Source organism: Orbicella faveolata, unplaced genomic scaffold, assembly GCF_042242905.1.
Source record: "Orbicella faveolata isolate gen_17 unplaced genomic scaffold, um_ofav_v1 contig_3, whole genome shotgun sequence".
In the NCBI taxonomy this organism is placed as follows: Eukaryota; Metazoa; Cnidaria; class Anthozoa; order Scleractinia; family Merulinidae; genus Orbicella; species Orbicella faveolata.
The window spans coordinates 20762306-20776478 of NW_028301558.1; the positions used below are offsets into that span (position 1 = coordinate 20762306).

The 14173-nt window shown below is 39.1% G+C and overlaps 1 protein-coding gene across 1 annotated transcript; it reads left to right on the forward strand.

Moving 5' to 3' along the window:
• Window positions 1-6061: 6061 nt before the first annotated feature.
• On the forward strand, window positions 6062-10406 carry LOC110045234 (microfibril-associated glycoprotein 4-like). The gene is made up of 5 exons (XM_020750829.2): window positions 6062-6644; window positions 8019-8168; window positions 8265-8387; window positions 8927-9307; window positions 9594-10406. Exons 1-5 carry the CDS (start codon window positions 6335-6337, stop codon window positions 9857-9859), a joined length of 1230 nt encoding a protein of 409 aa, XP_020606488.2. The 5' UTR covers window positions 6062-6334; the 3' UTR covers window positions 9860-10406.
• Window positions 10407-14173: the final 3767 nt, after the last annotated feature.

The window sequence follows — 14173 nt, forward strand, 5'->3', positions numbered from 1 at the left end:
TTCAAATATGCTTGCAGGATATTTTTCCAAAATAACTCTCCTCCCCTGCCCCCTCAAAAGTAAAATGGTCCACCCATAAGGTAGCACAGTTCAATACAGAACAAGAGACTAACCAGTCGTCTGAAAGTGGTGTGTTTGTGTGTGTGCGTACGTTTGGTGAAAAGAAAACTTAAGAGAGAGGCTTAAGGTGGAAGAAAACTACCATAGAGGGGAGTTTCTCTCACTCTCTCTCAAGGATAGAATTCTTGCCGAATTTTTTTGCTGTGATACGCGAATCATTTTTATCCGAGGCGTGCATATATTTTCCTCGTATTAGTACTCATTTATACCACAAAAAATGTTTGGCACGGGTCCGATTTGCCGAAAAAAAAGTGGCTCGACAGGAAAACGTTCTGTTCTATTAATGTCTTCTTTATTCGTGCTGAGACGAAATTTCACCCGTGCTCGAACCCACTGGCTAAATATTTTGAGCACAAGTGAAATTCTGGCTCGGCGAAGGAGAGCCGGTTAAAAAAAAAAAGAATTTATCTGTGCCGAACCTTTATTGGGACCCGTACCATCTTTATCCAAACCTTGCCAAAAAAAAATTATTGCCGCGTAAGTGAGCTTTCAGAATGAGCCTTTAGAAAAATTGACAGTCCGCGCGTTTTATTAAAACTTCAAATTAGAATCATCCAGAACTTAGTAATTTCTACAAACATTACTAAACGATGTTTAACTATGCAATAAAATATTCAAGTCAGGTTTCGACATAACTTATTGCAGCTGGTGCAAGCTGCTTACGCTTATTAACAGGCCGCGCGCCCGACTGCACGCAACTCAATACAAGATTATCACACAATCTGAGAAAACAGCAATCTCTCACAGGAGTACTAACGATTAATTCTGTCATTTACCAAAAAAATCAGCGTTGTTGATAAAATATCTTTATCATTCTCGTGTTATATATATTTTCTATTTCGTTTCGAGGGCGTCTTAATTTCTCTTTTAGTGGTGTCTTAAAAATTACTGGTGAAGAGAAAGTGAAAGTGAAACTACGAGACCACGGGAAGGTGAGTGTACCAAAAAAACATCTACTTTTAAGATACGCAAAAACGATTAAAGCAAATGAGAAAGGTAAATAATTCCAGTCAATTGAAGTTAAGAATTGCTTGACTATTTTACTTGTCGTGATATCGGTATAAAAAAGGAATAAATCGCATGAAAATTTTCGTTTCAATGAGCATTAGACATATACAAGGTGTATAAAAAATGAGAAGGAAAAAATGTCTATGATAAGAAGTAATGACAAGGAAATCTAAAAATCCCATTCCATGATTACTCTCCATTCAGTTCAGTGAGTTAAATATCTTAAAATATTAAAAGTAACCCTTATGACAGATATTAATCCTAGAATGAGAGAGTTAAAGAAATATTTCTTTTATTATTTTTTTCACTGTGTTTAAGTGTTTAGTACAGCAAAATTTCAATTTACGGCTTCAATCTTCTCAGCTCTAGCGAGGAATATCTCCTAACACGGGCGAAAAGTGATAGAGATTTACACCGAAATAAAATCTTTGCTGAGTGGACGTTTAAATTATCACATGGCGTGGTATTGCAGACAAAAAGGAATAGTAAAAAAATGTTGCTAAAATATGATGCATTGCTTTTTTTGTTGTTGTTGGGGTTGTACGAGATCAGCGCGTGCTGATTTTTTTTGAAGTTTTATAATTGATAGCTGGTATAAGGGACCGTTCATTTTTTATAAGGTAGGGGGGGCTGGTGGGATTTGGGGGGGGGGGCCATGCGAAAAAAAATGGCTTTCGAGGGGGGGCCATCCCAAAAAAATAAGGGAAAAAGGGGGGGTCACGTGAAATATTTTAGTAAAACTTTAAAATGGCATAATGTTTGAATATCAAAAAAATTGCTATAGAATAAACATAGAAGCCAGGATACAAATTTATTACAAACTTTCCTTCTGCTTTAAAAAAACGTTTGGCGACAAAAAGCATTTGTAGCTACTGAAAAGAAGTATTTAACACTGTTATTTTCGAATGCAACTTTCACCGGCACTCATCTTCATCTCCGCTGTCGTCGAGTTCTTCGTCGCCGCTTGTGCTGCTATGGGAGTCTCTTTCACCAATGCTGCAAGAAGCAGCAATGCTTTCCGTCAGAGTGTACTCTTCAGGGTACATGAAGGTGTAAACATAATCTCTGACTTCCCGCTCATGGTTGGTGGTGATTCTGCTTCTTGCAGCATTGGTGAAATAATTCCCTTCCAAGAGCTGGGCGATGAATGGCCCATCTCTTCTAAATATCGATGTGGCAACATCCTCAACTTTAAGACACTCTTCTAGCACGGCCGTTCTAGGAGGGTACACAAGGCATTGTGGAAGATCATTTCCTAGCGGGTTTCCAACACAGATTCCATAAACTCGTTGGACGTTGTTTTCAGTCCGCTTCCTCTTTCTTTCATTTGACTTTCTGCGGTTTTCTTTTTTCCTTCTCCTTTTGTTGATGTGCTGTTTGAGTATGCCTTTGAATATGCTGTTATAATTGCTCTTCTTATTTTCTAGTGCTTCCATGTCCTGCGTGGCCATCGTCAACTTAGCTTCTGTACATTTGATCTGTTTTACATTAAAACTGTGGACAAATTCTTCGCCCTGCTTTAAAGCAAGCCCATTGGACTGAAAGAGTGTGGAATCGTGTTCCTTTACATCTTTCAATATGACATTCAACTTTTCCACCATTGCTCTGTGCTCTTTGATGGAGAAGTTCAGTTTTCTTCCATCACTGGGCTTCAACTGGTACCCTTGCATGGAAAACTCACTCGCCCTTTCTGAACAGCCATCCGCATCTAGAAAAATTGCTTCTTTTGCTTGTAAGATGTCAAACTGCCTGGATCGTTCAGCTGTAAACCTTTTCTTAAACGACTCGTCGCTTTCGCCATTATTGCGCATTTTGGAATGAGCCTCTTTCATGATGCTCATGTAGTAATGCGCTCTTTCCCCGATTGGATTAACAATATAAAGAAGAAAGAGCATGGAAGTGGCAGGCTGGTTTTATCTGACCCAGAGAGCGTTGCTCTATTTGCAGATAAGTTTATTCTCAAATCGAAGTTTGTGGTGGATTATCTTCAGCATCTTGAAGTGCTAGAATTTAAAAGGAAAAAGAGAGCAGAAGAAAAGGCAAAGTTAAGTAGGGAGGAGGATTATCCTTGGACTGAGTTGTGCGAAGGTCTAACCAAGCTTAAAAAGCTACGTGTTCCAGAACTAAACAAGTACTCAAACCACCACGGACTGAAGCAGCATTTGAAAAGCAGCAAGAGTGAGAAAGTAAAGGCAATTGTAAGACATTCATGCTTGCAGCAGAAGAGTCCTCTCAGAGCTGGCCAACCAACACTGAGAAATGCCAGGACATTGACACAAAATGACAACAGGGCAAGTGCTGACAGCAGTGAAACGGATGAAAGTGACAATGATGAGTATGACAGTGATGCCATTGACTCTGGGAGAGAAGATGACTCAAGTGACGTCATTCTTGCATTCATCAATTCATATGAGGAAGATGCCAATGAGAGGCCAAATGCCACACGCTCAGGGCGAGCCATAACTAGGAGATCCGAAATTGACTTCTATTTCTTTTGATTTGTTTTTTAAACAACAGCTCTCTGTCGTATAGAGATGGTAAATATTTCTTCATAGTGAGCACAATAACGTGAAGTAGGGGGATAATAGAGAAATATTAAAAAAGTTGAAATCTAAATATTGTTTGTTCAATTTTTTTTTTTGGGGGGGGGGGGTCATCCCAAAAAATGACCGCTATAAGGGGGGGCCATGTGAAAAAATTGGTAAGCTGAGGGGGGGTCATGCGATTTTTAAATGGTGCTTCCCAAATCCCACCAGCCCCCCCTCTCTCATAAAAAATGAACGGTCCCTAACTAGGGTCGAGCAACCGTTTAAGATCTTCGAAAAATTAACAAATCATTGTCACACAGTGGCTGTCATAGTCGAGAATTTTTGTAGTTCAGTGTTTAACAAAGAGGAACGCTTCACTCGTTAGCGCAGATCACAGAGATGTTTAAATTGCGCATAGATGGAGAATATTGCTTCTGTTTATCGTTATGTTAAAGTTTAGAGAGCCAATTAGATTAAGTAGGAAAAAATGCATTCATTCTAAACAAATAGCCAGAGATCATGTTGTTGCAAGAGATGTTGATCTACTGGTTTTGGCTAAATATGATTGCTTGCTCTGAAAAATAGCAAATCTTAGTCTGGCTTTGTTTGTTTGGATTAGCGAGATAGTCAATCCAACATGGCATGTTTACAGCAACTTGTTCGCTGTTTTTACGTCAACTCAAGGCATCAATCATTTTGTAAAACAGCTGTCTAGAATAGCGCTCTCTTTAAGCTGTTGGTATATGGTAATCAGTTGGAAAAGGGCGTGAGACTTATTGTAAACGTTTTCCAACACTGTTGTTCATAAACATGATCCTGAGATCTGCTGCTTTTATCCTTATCAACACTTGCTAAAGAGGAACGAAATATTTATTATACTATTATTCATTCCTACTCTGAAAATTTCCTTATTCTTCAAATATTTTTTTCGCGACTACAGAGCCCATCTTCACATGCTGTCAATTCATTCCAGAAACAACCGCTAATTTCATTATGACCTATCAACTAAGTCAAGGATTATTATTTCAACCCGCGAAAAATGCGTTGCCTCAGCAGAATGATTCTCTTTTCCTTAATGCTTGCTTCGGATGTTGTAAACGTATAGAAATAAGGACAAAAAAATGCGATTTGTAAATGTAACTGCTTATTTTATATCAAATGTTACTTAAAATCTACGTCGAACACATTTTTTGAAGCATTTATCAATAGTGTTATTATAACCATCATCATCATCATCAAAAATATAAAAAAAAATTACAATATTTAGAGAGGAAGCCACATTAGTCTTAACTGGTTTTCATTCGGGTCCTCTATCCTGGTCAAATTGGATTTGGAAGGTTGGTTTTTGTGGAGGGAAGAAAACCGGAGAGCCCGGAGAAAACCCTCGGAGCAAGGCGAGAACCAACAATCATCAGGCGTGTGTTAGACAACACACCAACCATTTGCAAAATATGAAATACTAAACCATAACATATGCAACGATAAAATATGTTACTCATTTATTCAAGCAAAAACAGGAAACAAGAAGCAATTTAAAGGGAATCATCTACAACTTGACTCGCGGCGTAATAACCTTTAAACCGTAAGTGCACTAACTCAAAAATAAACTCCAGATAACTAACCTTTGTCAGATCGTGAAACTCCACAAGATTATCACCTAGTTCACTCCACACGCATCAGTTAGCAAATCAGACAACTCGAGTTGACCATGGAAAAACGTGATCGATTTGTTTACTTTATAACACAACATAGAAAATTTACTGGAGAAATCCAGGGACACAATTACGAAATCGTGCGCGTGTGGCATCTCGCGAGATGACGTTTATAAAGCGGTTTCTAGGAAATTTTGCCCATATGGCAAACTCGAAAATGTCGCTATTTTACAATAAATGTAAACCGAAGAAGGTTTAAGAGTAGGAACAGCGCACGTCGAATAAACCGAGAACATGGAACATTCTGGAACATGCCAGAACATGCAGGGATTCCAAATAAGATATTGAAACTATGTATAACGGAGGAGACCCAATAGACGTAAATACAGTGCTACCCTTTCCAACGAATAATAAAGCTAACCGCAAGCAAAAAGGACAGGAACTAGCACAAGTAAAACAGAAAAGAAAAAAAAGCAGGTGTTAATAGTTAGTTAACTATTGCAGGTAAACTGTGGTTCAAAAGATGATGATCTACATCGCTTCATCAAATATCTACATTTCTTCATTAAAGACTTCGTGTTTTTGGAGTGATCCTGGATGTTCCGGAAAGCTCCTGTTCCTGATTTTATCGACATCCTTGAAATGACAGACTTACACTAGCTTTCATCAAACCGGATTTGGTGTTTGGGTAGTGATTCTATGTTCTTTCATATAACAAGCCAAATTATTCTCGCGGTTTGATTGATACTTACCAATGATCAATTGGAGGAGAGACGTATATTTCATTTCATTACTCTATCACAAAACAAACGAATTCCACGTTGCCTTGCGTCTGTTCAGTTATATTGATCACAGATGACGTCAAAGTCATCAGTGGCAAACTCGGTTATCGGTTACCACAATTTGCACACCATGCAGCCACTAAGATGATAACTCCAAGTCATAGACTGAATTTAATCTTTTTTCAGTTTTAAAATATGACTAATTGGACATATCACTCTCTCCCTACTGTTGCAGACCAAGAAAATGCTGTGGAGTGTTCCATGTTTGTTTCCCTTCGCCGGCTTCCTTATAAACTGTGTATCTGCAGGTGAGCAATGCAGAGAGGAACGGAACATAAATGGGATGGCTCTACAGGGATTCATCTTCAAAAAGTTCTTCGTTAGAGCTCTTCAAGAGTGTGATATCAGCTGTGAAACAGAAATCACCTGTCAAAGCTATAACTACGTCATGGGGGAAAATTCGTGCGAACTGAATAACCGCACCAAGGAGGCAAGACCGGAAAACTTCCGCTCAGACCCGGCGCGGTTTTACAAAAGACGTCTGACCGACAGGGGTATGTATAAACTTATTACTATATGAAATTCTCCGGCCAGCTAGACACTCTAAAAGTTTTTACTCTGGATTCGTACCGCAATATCAAATTGTACTTTACAAGTAGGCCGATTGAGCACACGCAAAAAAAAATAAAGGATTCAGGACAAGAGTTAGGCTTAGATAAAATCTTACTTTTCAAGTTGCTTCGTTGAGTATCCTCTTTCTCCAATTGCATGTTGTTTGGTCTCAGCTTCGAAGTTCTGTTTGCGACAATTCTTGGTTTTTTCAACATCTGAGTTTTTCGTCTCAGCATTATAGTTTGTTTTTAGTCCGTAGCCATAGCTTTTTGTCAGTGTTTTCGTATTTTGAACTCGTACATGGCTAATTTGTTGTCTCGGGAGAACCACCATGAACTTTGCTTATTTGGCAGGGATTCAAGCAATATAATTCGTGGACCGACCCACTCTGAAAACGATCGACATTATCTTCTATCTCACTTCACAAAACACAGCATTATGTATATTACTTTGCTCACGAAGAGCGACCACACTATAAAGCAGGTAGTCACGAGGACCTTCTTCCCTCTGTGACATTTCGGGGCCTTTTGTATAAATTAACAATGAATGACACCGCATAGGCTCACCTGATATATGGTTAAACCACTTATGTGTGCTTGCGGCTAGTTGCATCCCGGTGTGCTCGCGGTTAGTTCTATTCGGGTTTGCTTGCGTTTAGCTTTCATTTTTTGGGTTTGGATGACACTGTATTGCATATACTTAGGCTTGTGGAATCTATAGTTACAAAATTCAACATCTTTCGGCTGGCCCCTCGATGGTGTAGAGGTTAAGTGAACGTATTTTAAATCAAGTGTTCCAGGTTCGACTCCCAATGTCCGTGTGTTGAGATTTCTTTTTTTTTCCTGCTTTTTTTAAATTTAAAAAGTAAACTTTTTTTGTTTCTGCTGAAAACTGAATTCGGCGATCGTGGCAATCGGTCACGAAATGTCACAGAAAAAAGAAAGGCCTTCTCGCCTATCCCCTTCAAGCGACTACCGTTAAAAGCAAGGTGTCGCATTCTCATTCCCAGTTTCCACGCTCAACGCTTGAAACGCTTGGGACTATGACCCCCCATTTGGCGACCAAATACGACGACGTCGACGAAGAAGAACAACTTTCACTTTATGACTCGGGCTTTCCGTAGAAAGCCCGATTAATTAAATGTTGTATTCTTGAGGGTTTTGATGTTCGAAAAGGATCTTTGATAGCTTTGATTTGGGAATGCCGAATCATATATAAAATTTGTTGTTTCTCTCGAGCTCATCTCCGATTTTTCTCCATAATTCACTTTAGTTTATAACGAAATATAAATTAAACAAATCTTTTTTTTGAAATAGCTCCACTGGGTTCCGGTCCGGAGCTCCCAGCACATTCGTGTCAGGAAATAAAAGCAAGCGAAGGACAAGATACCATTAGCAACAAGTACTGGCTGGATCCAACTGCGAATGGAACAGCAGTTTTGGTTTATTGTGACATGGACTTAGAAGGTTATTGACAATCAGCTGTCATGTTTGAATATAACTTGTGTTTTGTTTCTCTTTATTCTTTCTTTGAGAACGTTTTCTAAACCATTTGTTCTCTAGATGTCGATGAATGCATCACGGGGAACCATGACTGTGACGTGAATGCAAACTGCACCAACACTGTTGGCGGACATAACTGTACTTGTAAGGAAGGATTTGCTGGAGATGGTCGCTCGTGTTTAGGTAAACTGTCTTTGAGTGTCTTTTCGTCTGCATCAACCTTTGTAACTGAGAACATACCGGCCTGTTGGAAGTCTGTGAAAACAAGAAGTGGTTCTAACCAATATATGCATCGGCCGTTTAGTGGCCAAAACACTCGTTTCAGTTTGCACACATAATCATTACCTAACAAATTCCAGACTCTGATTGATTCTAAGCATGGTTACTTTTCACCCCAGTGTCCAGAATTTGCGTTCCGCGCACCCATGATTTGGTTTCTGCTAGCTTGCGAGCAAGCTCACGTTTGGGGAGCACACGCCTCTGCGCCAGACTCCCCCATACCGGATCGCTTCTTTCGTCGACTCGCTCTTCAGTCGCTCGTATGACTCAAAGGTGAGCCTGCTAACAGGCTAGATTGCTGCTTTTATCTACTCTTAAATCCCAAAACCTTTCAGGACTGGCCTTTTCTCGGTGAATAAAAATTCCAGCTAGCCTTCCAGGAACAAACCACATTTAGTTTCCAGCTTGGTTTTAAGACGTGTTCGTTTCTTTTTTCCCGCTAGCTTACAAGAACTGCTCTGAGATCTACAAATCTGGTGAAAGAAAAGACGGTGTGTACGCCATTAAACCTGACAATCTGTCTGCCTTTGATGTGTTTTGTGACCAAACAACAGCAGGTGGGGGGTGGACAGTGTTCCAGAAGAGACTGGACGGTTCGGTGGATTTCTACCTTAACTGGAGCGATTACAAACTTGGGTTCGGTAGTCTGAGAAGTGAATTTTGGCTCGGACTGGACAAAATTCACCGCCTGACCGCAGATGATAACAGCATGCTGCGTGTGGACTTGGAAGACTTTGAAGGGAATACAGCTCATGCCGAGTATAACAAGTTCGGTGTTATGGGTGAGAGTGACAAGTACAAGCTGATCCTCGGCTCTTACTCAGGTAGGAAGGTTTTTCTCTTTCATCTTGCACTGCACAAACTGTACAAGCTGGCAACCGAAAAAATGCTTATCACAGTGCAAGTTGAGATTAAAAGGTATTTTAATTTCAATCTTTAGGTACATCTACATAAATGACTTCGAACCGTACAAGAACAATAAAAGGTGGCTTTGTTCCTTTCTATTTCAAATTCACCTTGCTGACGGGATGTTAGCTGCGGGGCTAGTATATTTATTTTTATAACTATTATATAAACGGTTATTCATTTCTGATTTTTTTTTTGTCCTAGGAACAGCTGGTGATTCTCTCTCAGTTCATCGTGGTGAATCGTTTTCAACTCGAGACCAAGATAACGATGCAGCTCACAACAGGGACTGCGCCGTGGAGTATCAAGGAGCCTGGTGGTACAACACTTGTCGCCACTCAAACCTGAATGGCATGTATCGTGACGGTGGAGCCTATCCACTCCAGGATGGTGTCACCTGGTACCACTGGAAGGGGCATCAATACTCCCTGAAGAAGACCGAGATGAAAATAAGACCAGTAGATTTCTGATTTTCTTCTACATCTACATTCTTAACTTGCAACATCCTATCAGGACGGTTTGCAAGTAATATAAAAAGAAAATGAGGAAATAAATATACAACTAGGTGATGTAAGCTAATGTATCAGATACGAGAGACCGTGTCTTACCATTTTCTGTTTACGTGATATAGCTATTAAACTAAGATGCCCTGATGAAGGACTAATGTGCTTATGCTACTGTGATTTTAAAATTTACCTATGTCAACTTCACTGGTATCAACATTAAGAGTCGTCAACTCGTCTGTCGACGGAAAAACTAATGAAAAAAATAATCGTTTAATCCTCGGAAGGTCTACACTGCCTAAGCTCCATGTTCGTGTATGAACCCGAAGAAGATACGTGGTCGTGGTCATGGTCTGATGGTGACTCGAGCCATAGGATTGATGATCACCTAAACAATCATTTAAAAAATCTTGAGTATTGACAATTTATTTATTAACCATATGTAAGAAACATATTTCTCGCTATCACACTATATACTTGAAGTTATTAAAAACTGGATCATTGGACAATGCAATTCAAGAGTTTTCACTGGAATCATGGTACATATAAGCAAAAGCCTCCATGTGGCGCGAAATAAGCCCGGGTATTTGATTGCGGACATTATCTGTTCCGAGAAGCGAACTTTTTTTTTCGAGAGTTATCTCAAGGAAAACTGTGAGCTTCGGGGGCCAGATAATGATGTCCTAGGACAAATATCTGAGCATATTGTCGCGCTAAATGGAGGCAAATTGTGTTTTCATCCTTCAAATATTTGTCACAACACGCGGGATATTTTGAAAATTGGGAGATATCACTCAGAATTCACATTTGGTTCTTTACAAACAATTGAAGTTGTGTTTCTTATTTGTGAAAGAAATCGAAGGAACAAATATGTTGCAATAACTGTAATATCCTGGCCCCTCGTCGCGATCGACATTGTATCCCTTTTTTGCAAGTCGGGTAGACTACAAATATCTTCGGCGGTTTCGGACATTTAATTTGTTCTCATCAATCAAAGTTATATTAGCTCTATTTTTGGTTGAAAACTCACCTGATGGGCGATTACTCCAAAGAAGGCGCGCGCCACCCAAGCAACTTCTTTGAAAACTTATCAGTAACAGATTGAATGTTAAAACTAAAAATATTGACAGAAATTTATTGGTTCTGTAGTGTGCAGCTTTCCCATTCTCGTCCCCAGCGCTACTTCTTATTCGTTTTCCCTCTGAAAGCTTTCATGACCCGACTCCGAATATTTTTACTTCTGCGGTGTGTTTTTACGTAGCCTCCAAACTGTAAAATGAGCTAAAACCTCACATTTCTAGCAAGGGGATGTAAGCTTGAGCCAGGTTCTATTGCGCGAAATCTTGTCCCGAGTAATCAGCCAATCAAATTCTAGGATTAAGGATTCCACACTGCTGACGAGCTTGAGAAAGAAATATATATCAATTATATGGCAAGGTAGTCTCAAGATGAATCATGGCGTTCTAATTGGTTCTTCCTTGGTCGGAATTTTGCCGTACGGACCGTTTACATAAGTCGTGTATTTTTTTTGTTTTCGAATACCATAAAATAATCTACTCACTAACTAAGCTTGTTGAAGCCGCACTGGGGAGTATTGGCCCTGGTTCGTTTCTGTACGGACCTCGCTGCGCTCCGTCCATACTACCACGACTTCGGGCCAATATTCCCCAGTGCGGCCCTCGTGCTCGGTTAGTAAGAGGTTAATATTTACACAGAACCTTGTCGATTGACCTTGCTATGAGTAGTCATACTAAATATCCTACCGATACATAATAAAAACGTGTTTAGGTAGCTCCTGGGGTTTGAATGAAATTTGGATATAGTATAAGTACAAAGAACATGGACTTTGCCTTATTGTTACAGAAGATAGCCTGAATTCCAGGCGTCTCCTCTGGTCGCCTAATCCTGAGAAAAAGCTTCTCTCGGGAGCAAGAGGCCGGAGAAAACGGCTGATATGTATTTACAGAACGAGGCTTTCTCACGCATCAATACAATGGAACGTTCTGGAGTTGTAACAAAATTTCAATTGCAAGCATCTAATGACGGAGATGTTCCCGACAAAAGAACAGCAACTTCTCGCGGTCGTTAAACCCCTTGGTGCGCTACAAATTGAGATGCGATAGAGACCCCCTCAAGAGACGAAAATACAAATGTACAACGAAGCCAGTATGACTGACAAATTGCACCAGCCTCTCATTTCATAGAATGGGGAAAAGTCTAAATTTAATCATAGCAATTACGTGATAGAAGGAACTGCATCAATTTTCCTAATTTCACATCGTTTTGTTACCAATCAATTCTACATGAAAATTAAGGTAAACCGCGTCATTTTCATATGTTGAATCTTTAATCAAGCAAAACAATAACACAAAGTCGTATGATATAGGAACGGGAGCTTCTGCTAAAGCTCTATTGAAATAAATCCACCTGGAAAAAAAAACAGCAAATATAAGCACTTGGTATATACATAGATTTAAAAACAATAATATAATTTTGGTTTAATTTTGATGCAGTATGTCAATAGAGGATTATTACCATTCAAGCTAAGAAACTTTAATAACACAAACTCTCACGAATTTGCCATCATTCCCTTTGCTTTGACGATACAGCGTTGAATTTTGGTTTAAAATACTGACATTCAAAAGCGAGTTTAAAACTGGCAGTTAAAACTCCATAATTATTCAAACAAGCATTTCATAAATATCGGTGATTATATGCAGTTGGCACAATTATTATCGCAGTTGGCACAATTATTAACAAGAAGATTTCTTAGTCAACATATGCTCTTGCCGAGTTATCATAGTAATCAATAATCAGTTTTTCAATTGCCTGACTTAAAATAACTTTTTCTCTCGAAAATTTGCAGACATTTAAAATAGCTTTCCATCAGAACTTCCATGGGTGGTTTGGATGTCTTTTGTGGCAATTTCAAAATACTAATTGATGCCAAGTATTGAATGAGGCGTCGTGTTATTTTGGCTTGTACTGTAAACCCTCCCACTGGCACTGCCGGTTATGTCGTTAATTCATTGTCACTGTTCCAGACCGTTTTGGAGCTGTATAGCGATCGACAGTGAAATACAAAGAAACCTCGTCGCTGAACGGAGCACAAACATTAAGCTGATTTGGATTCTGTGGTGAGAAACTCTCTTGGATGTATAACACCGAGATTTTTTATTTTATTGTTTGAAAAGAATGCTTATTAATTTGTTGAAATATCATCTACATATATTTTTCAGTCAGAGTTGGTTTTGAAAATGCAACTCAGTTTCTTTGCCATGATTTAATATTTGGTAAATAGCTTCAAGAGCTTTTCACATTTCCGAGGCTTGGTTTCTATCCGTTATTTGAGTTCACAAATAGTCAGTTGCATTTTTAAGAAACGCTTATCAAATACCCGGCATTTAAATATCTAATAATGGTGGTTGCTTATGAAACTGCTTAGTCCTGATCAGGCCTTAAAATGGTTGTAAATTGCACCAGTGTTGTCTGTTCGTATTCACTTGTGATACTCAGAGTTACTGACTGTAAGCAACGTTTGAAATTATCTCAAAACTATTGACTGAGCCAGCAAACAGAGAAAGAAATTGTTAATAGTGAGAGAACATTGTTACAAGTTAAATTAATTATACAAAGGATGTGTGTTTCAATCATGAAATTTCTAGAGCGGTCAAAAATTGTGCACGTATCGCGTCTGCCAGCTACCAGATGCATAAAATTGGCTAGCCGTGTGGTAAATCTTGATTTTATAATATGAAAGATAGTATTCTTGAAAGGTGAAGTTTCAGCTAATGGTTTAATATATTTTCGAGTTGGTAATGAAACCAATTCCACGTGCCTACGAGTAGGTGTCGAGATGATTTCCGCAGATATTCGAGCAATAGTGGCAAAAATTAAGTTACCAAACATACCTCACAGCATGGTAATATTTTGAACGCAGTAAAGAAGAACTAAAGCTCTCAAGCTGACCCCGCGAGAGAGGATTGAACTTGAAGTTACACATATTTCAATTAAAACAGACGTTTCGCGTTAGTTAAAAAACACAATAACACGCGCTTTAAGCATTCGTACGAGGTTTGGCTTTAACTTTTTCGAGAACGCTTGAGAATTTAATCACGGAGTCACTTAGAGAAATTAACTAAAGTGAATTGTTTTAAATAGTATTCCAAAAGTTACCTTGCCATGAGTAGATTTTTAGTAAATGATTTTTGCACTTATTGCTCGAACTTTGAGCGGAATCCGTCTTAATAACTGTACCCACGTGATTTCCACTTAGATAAG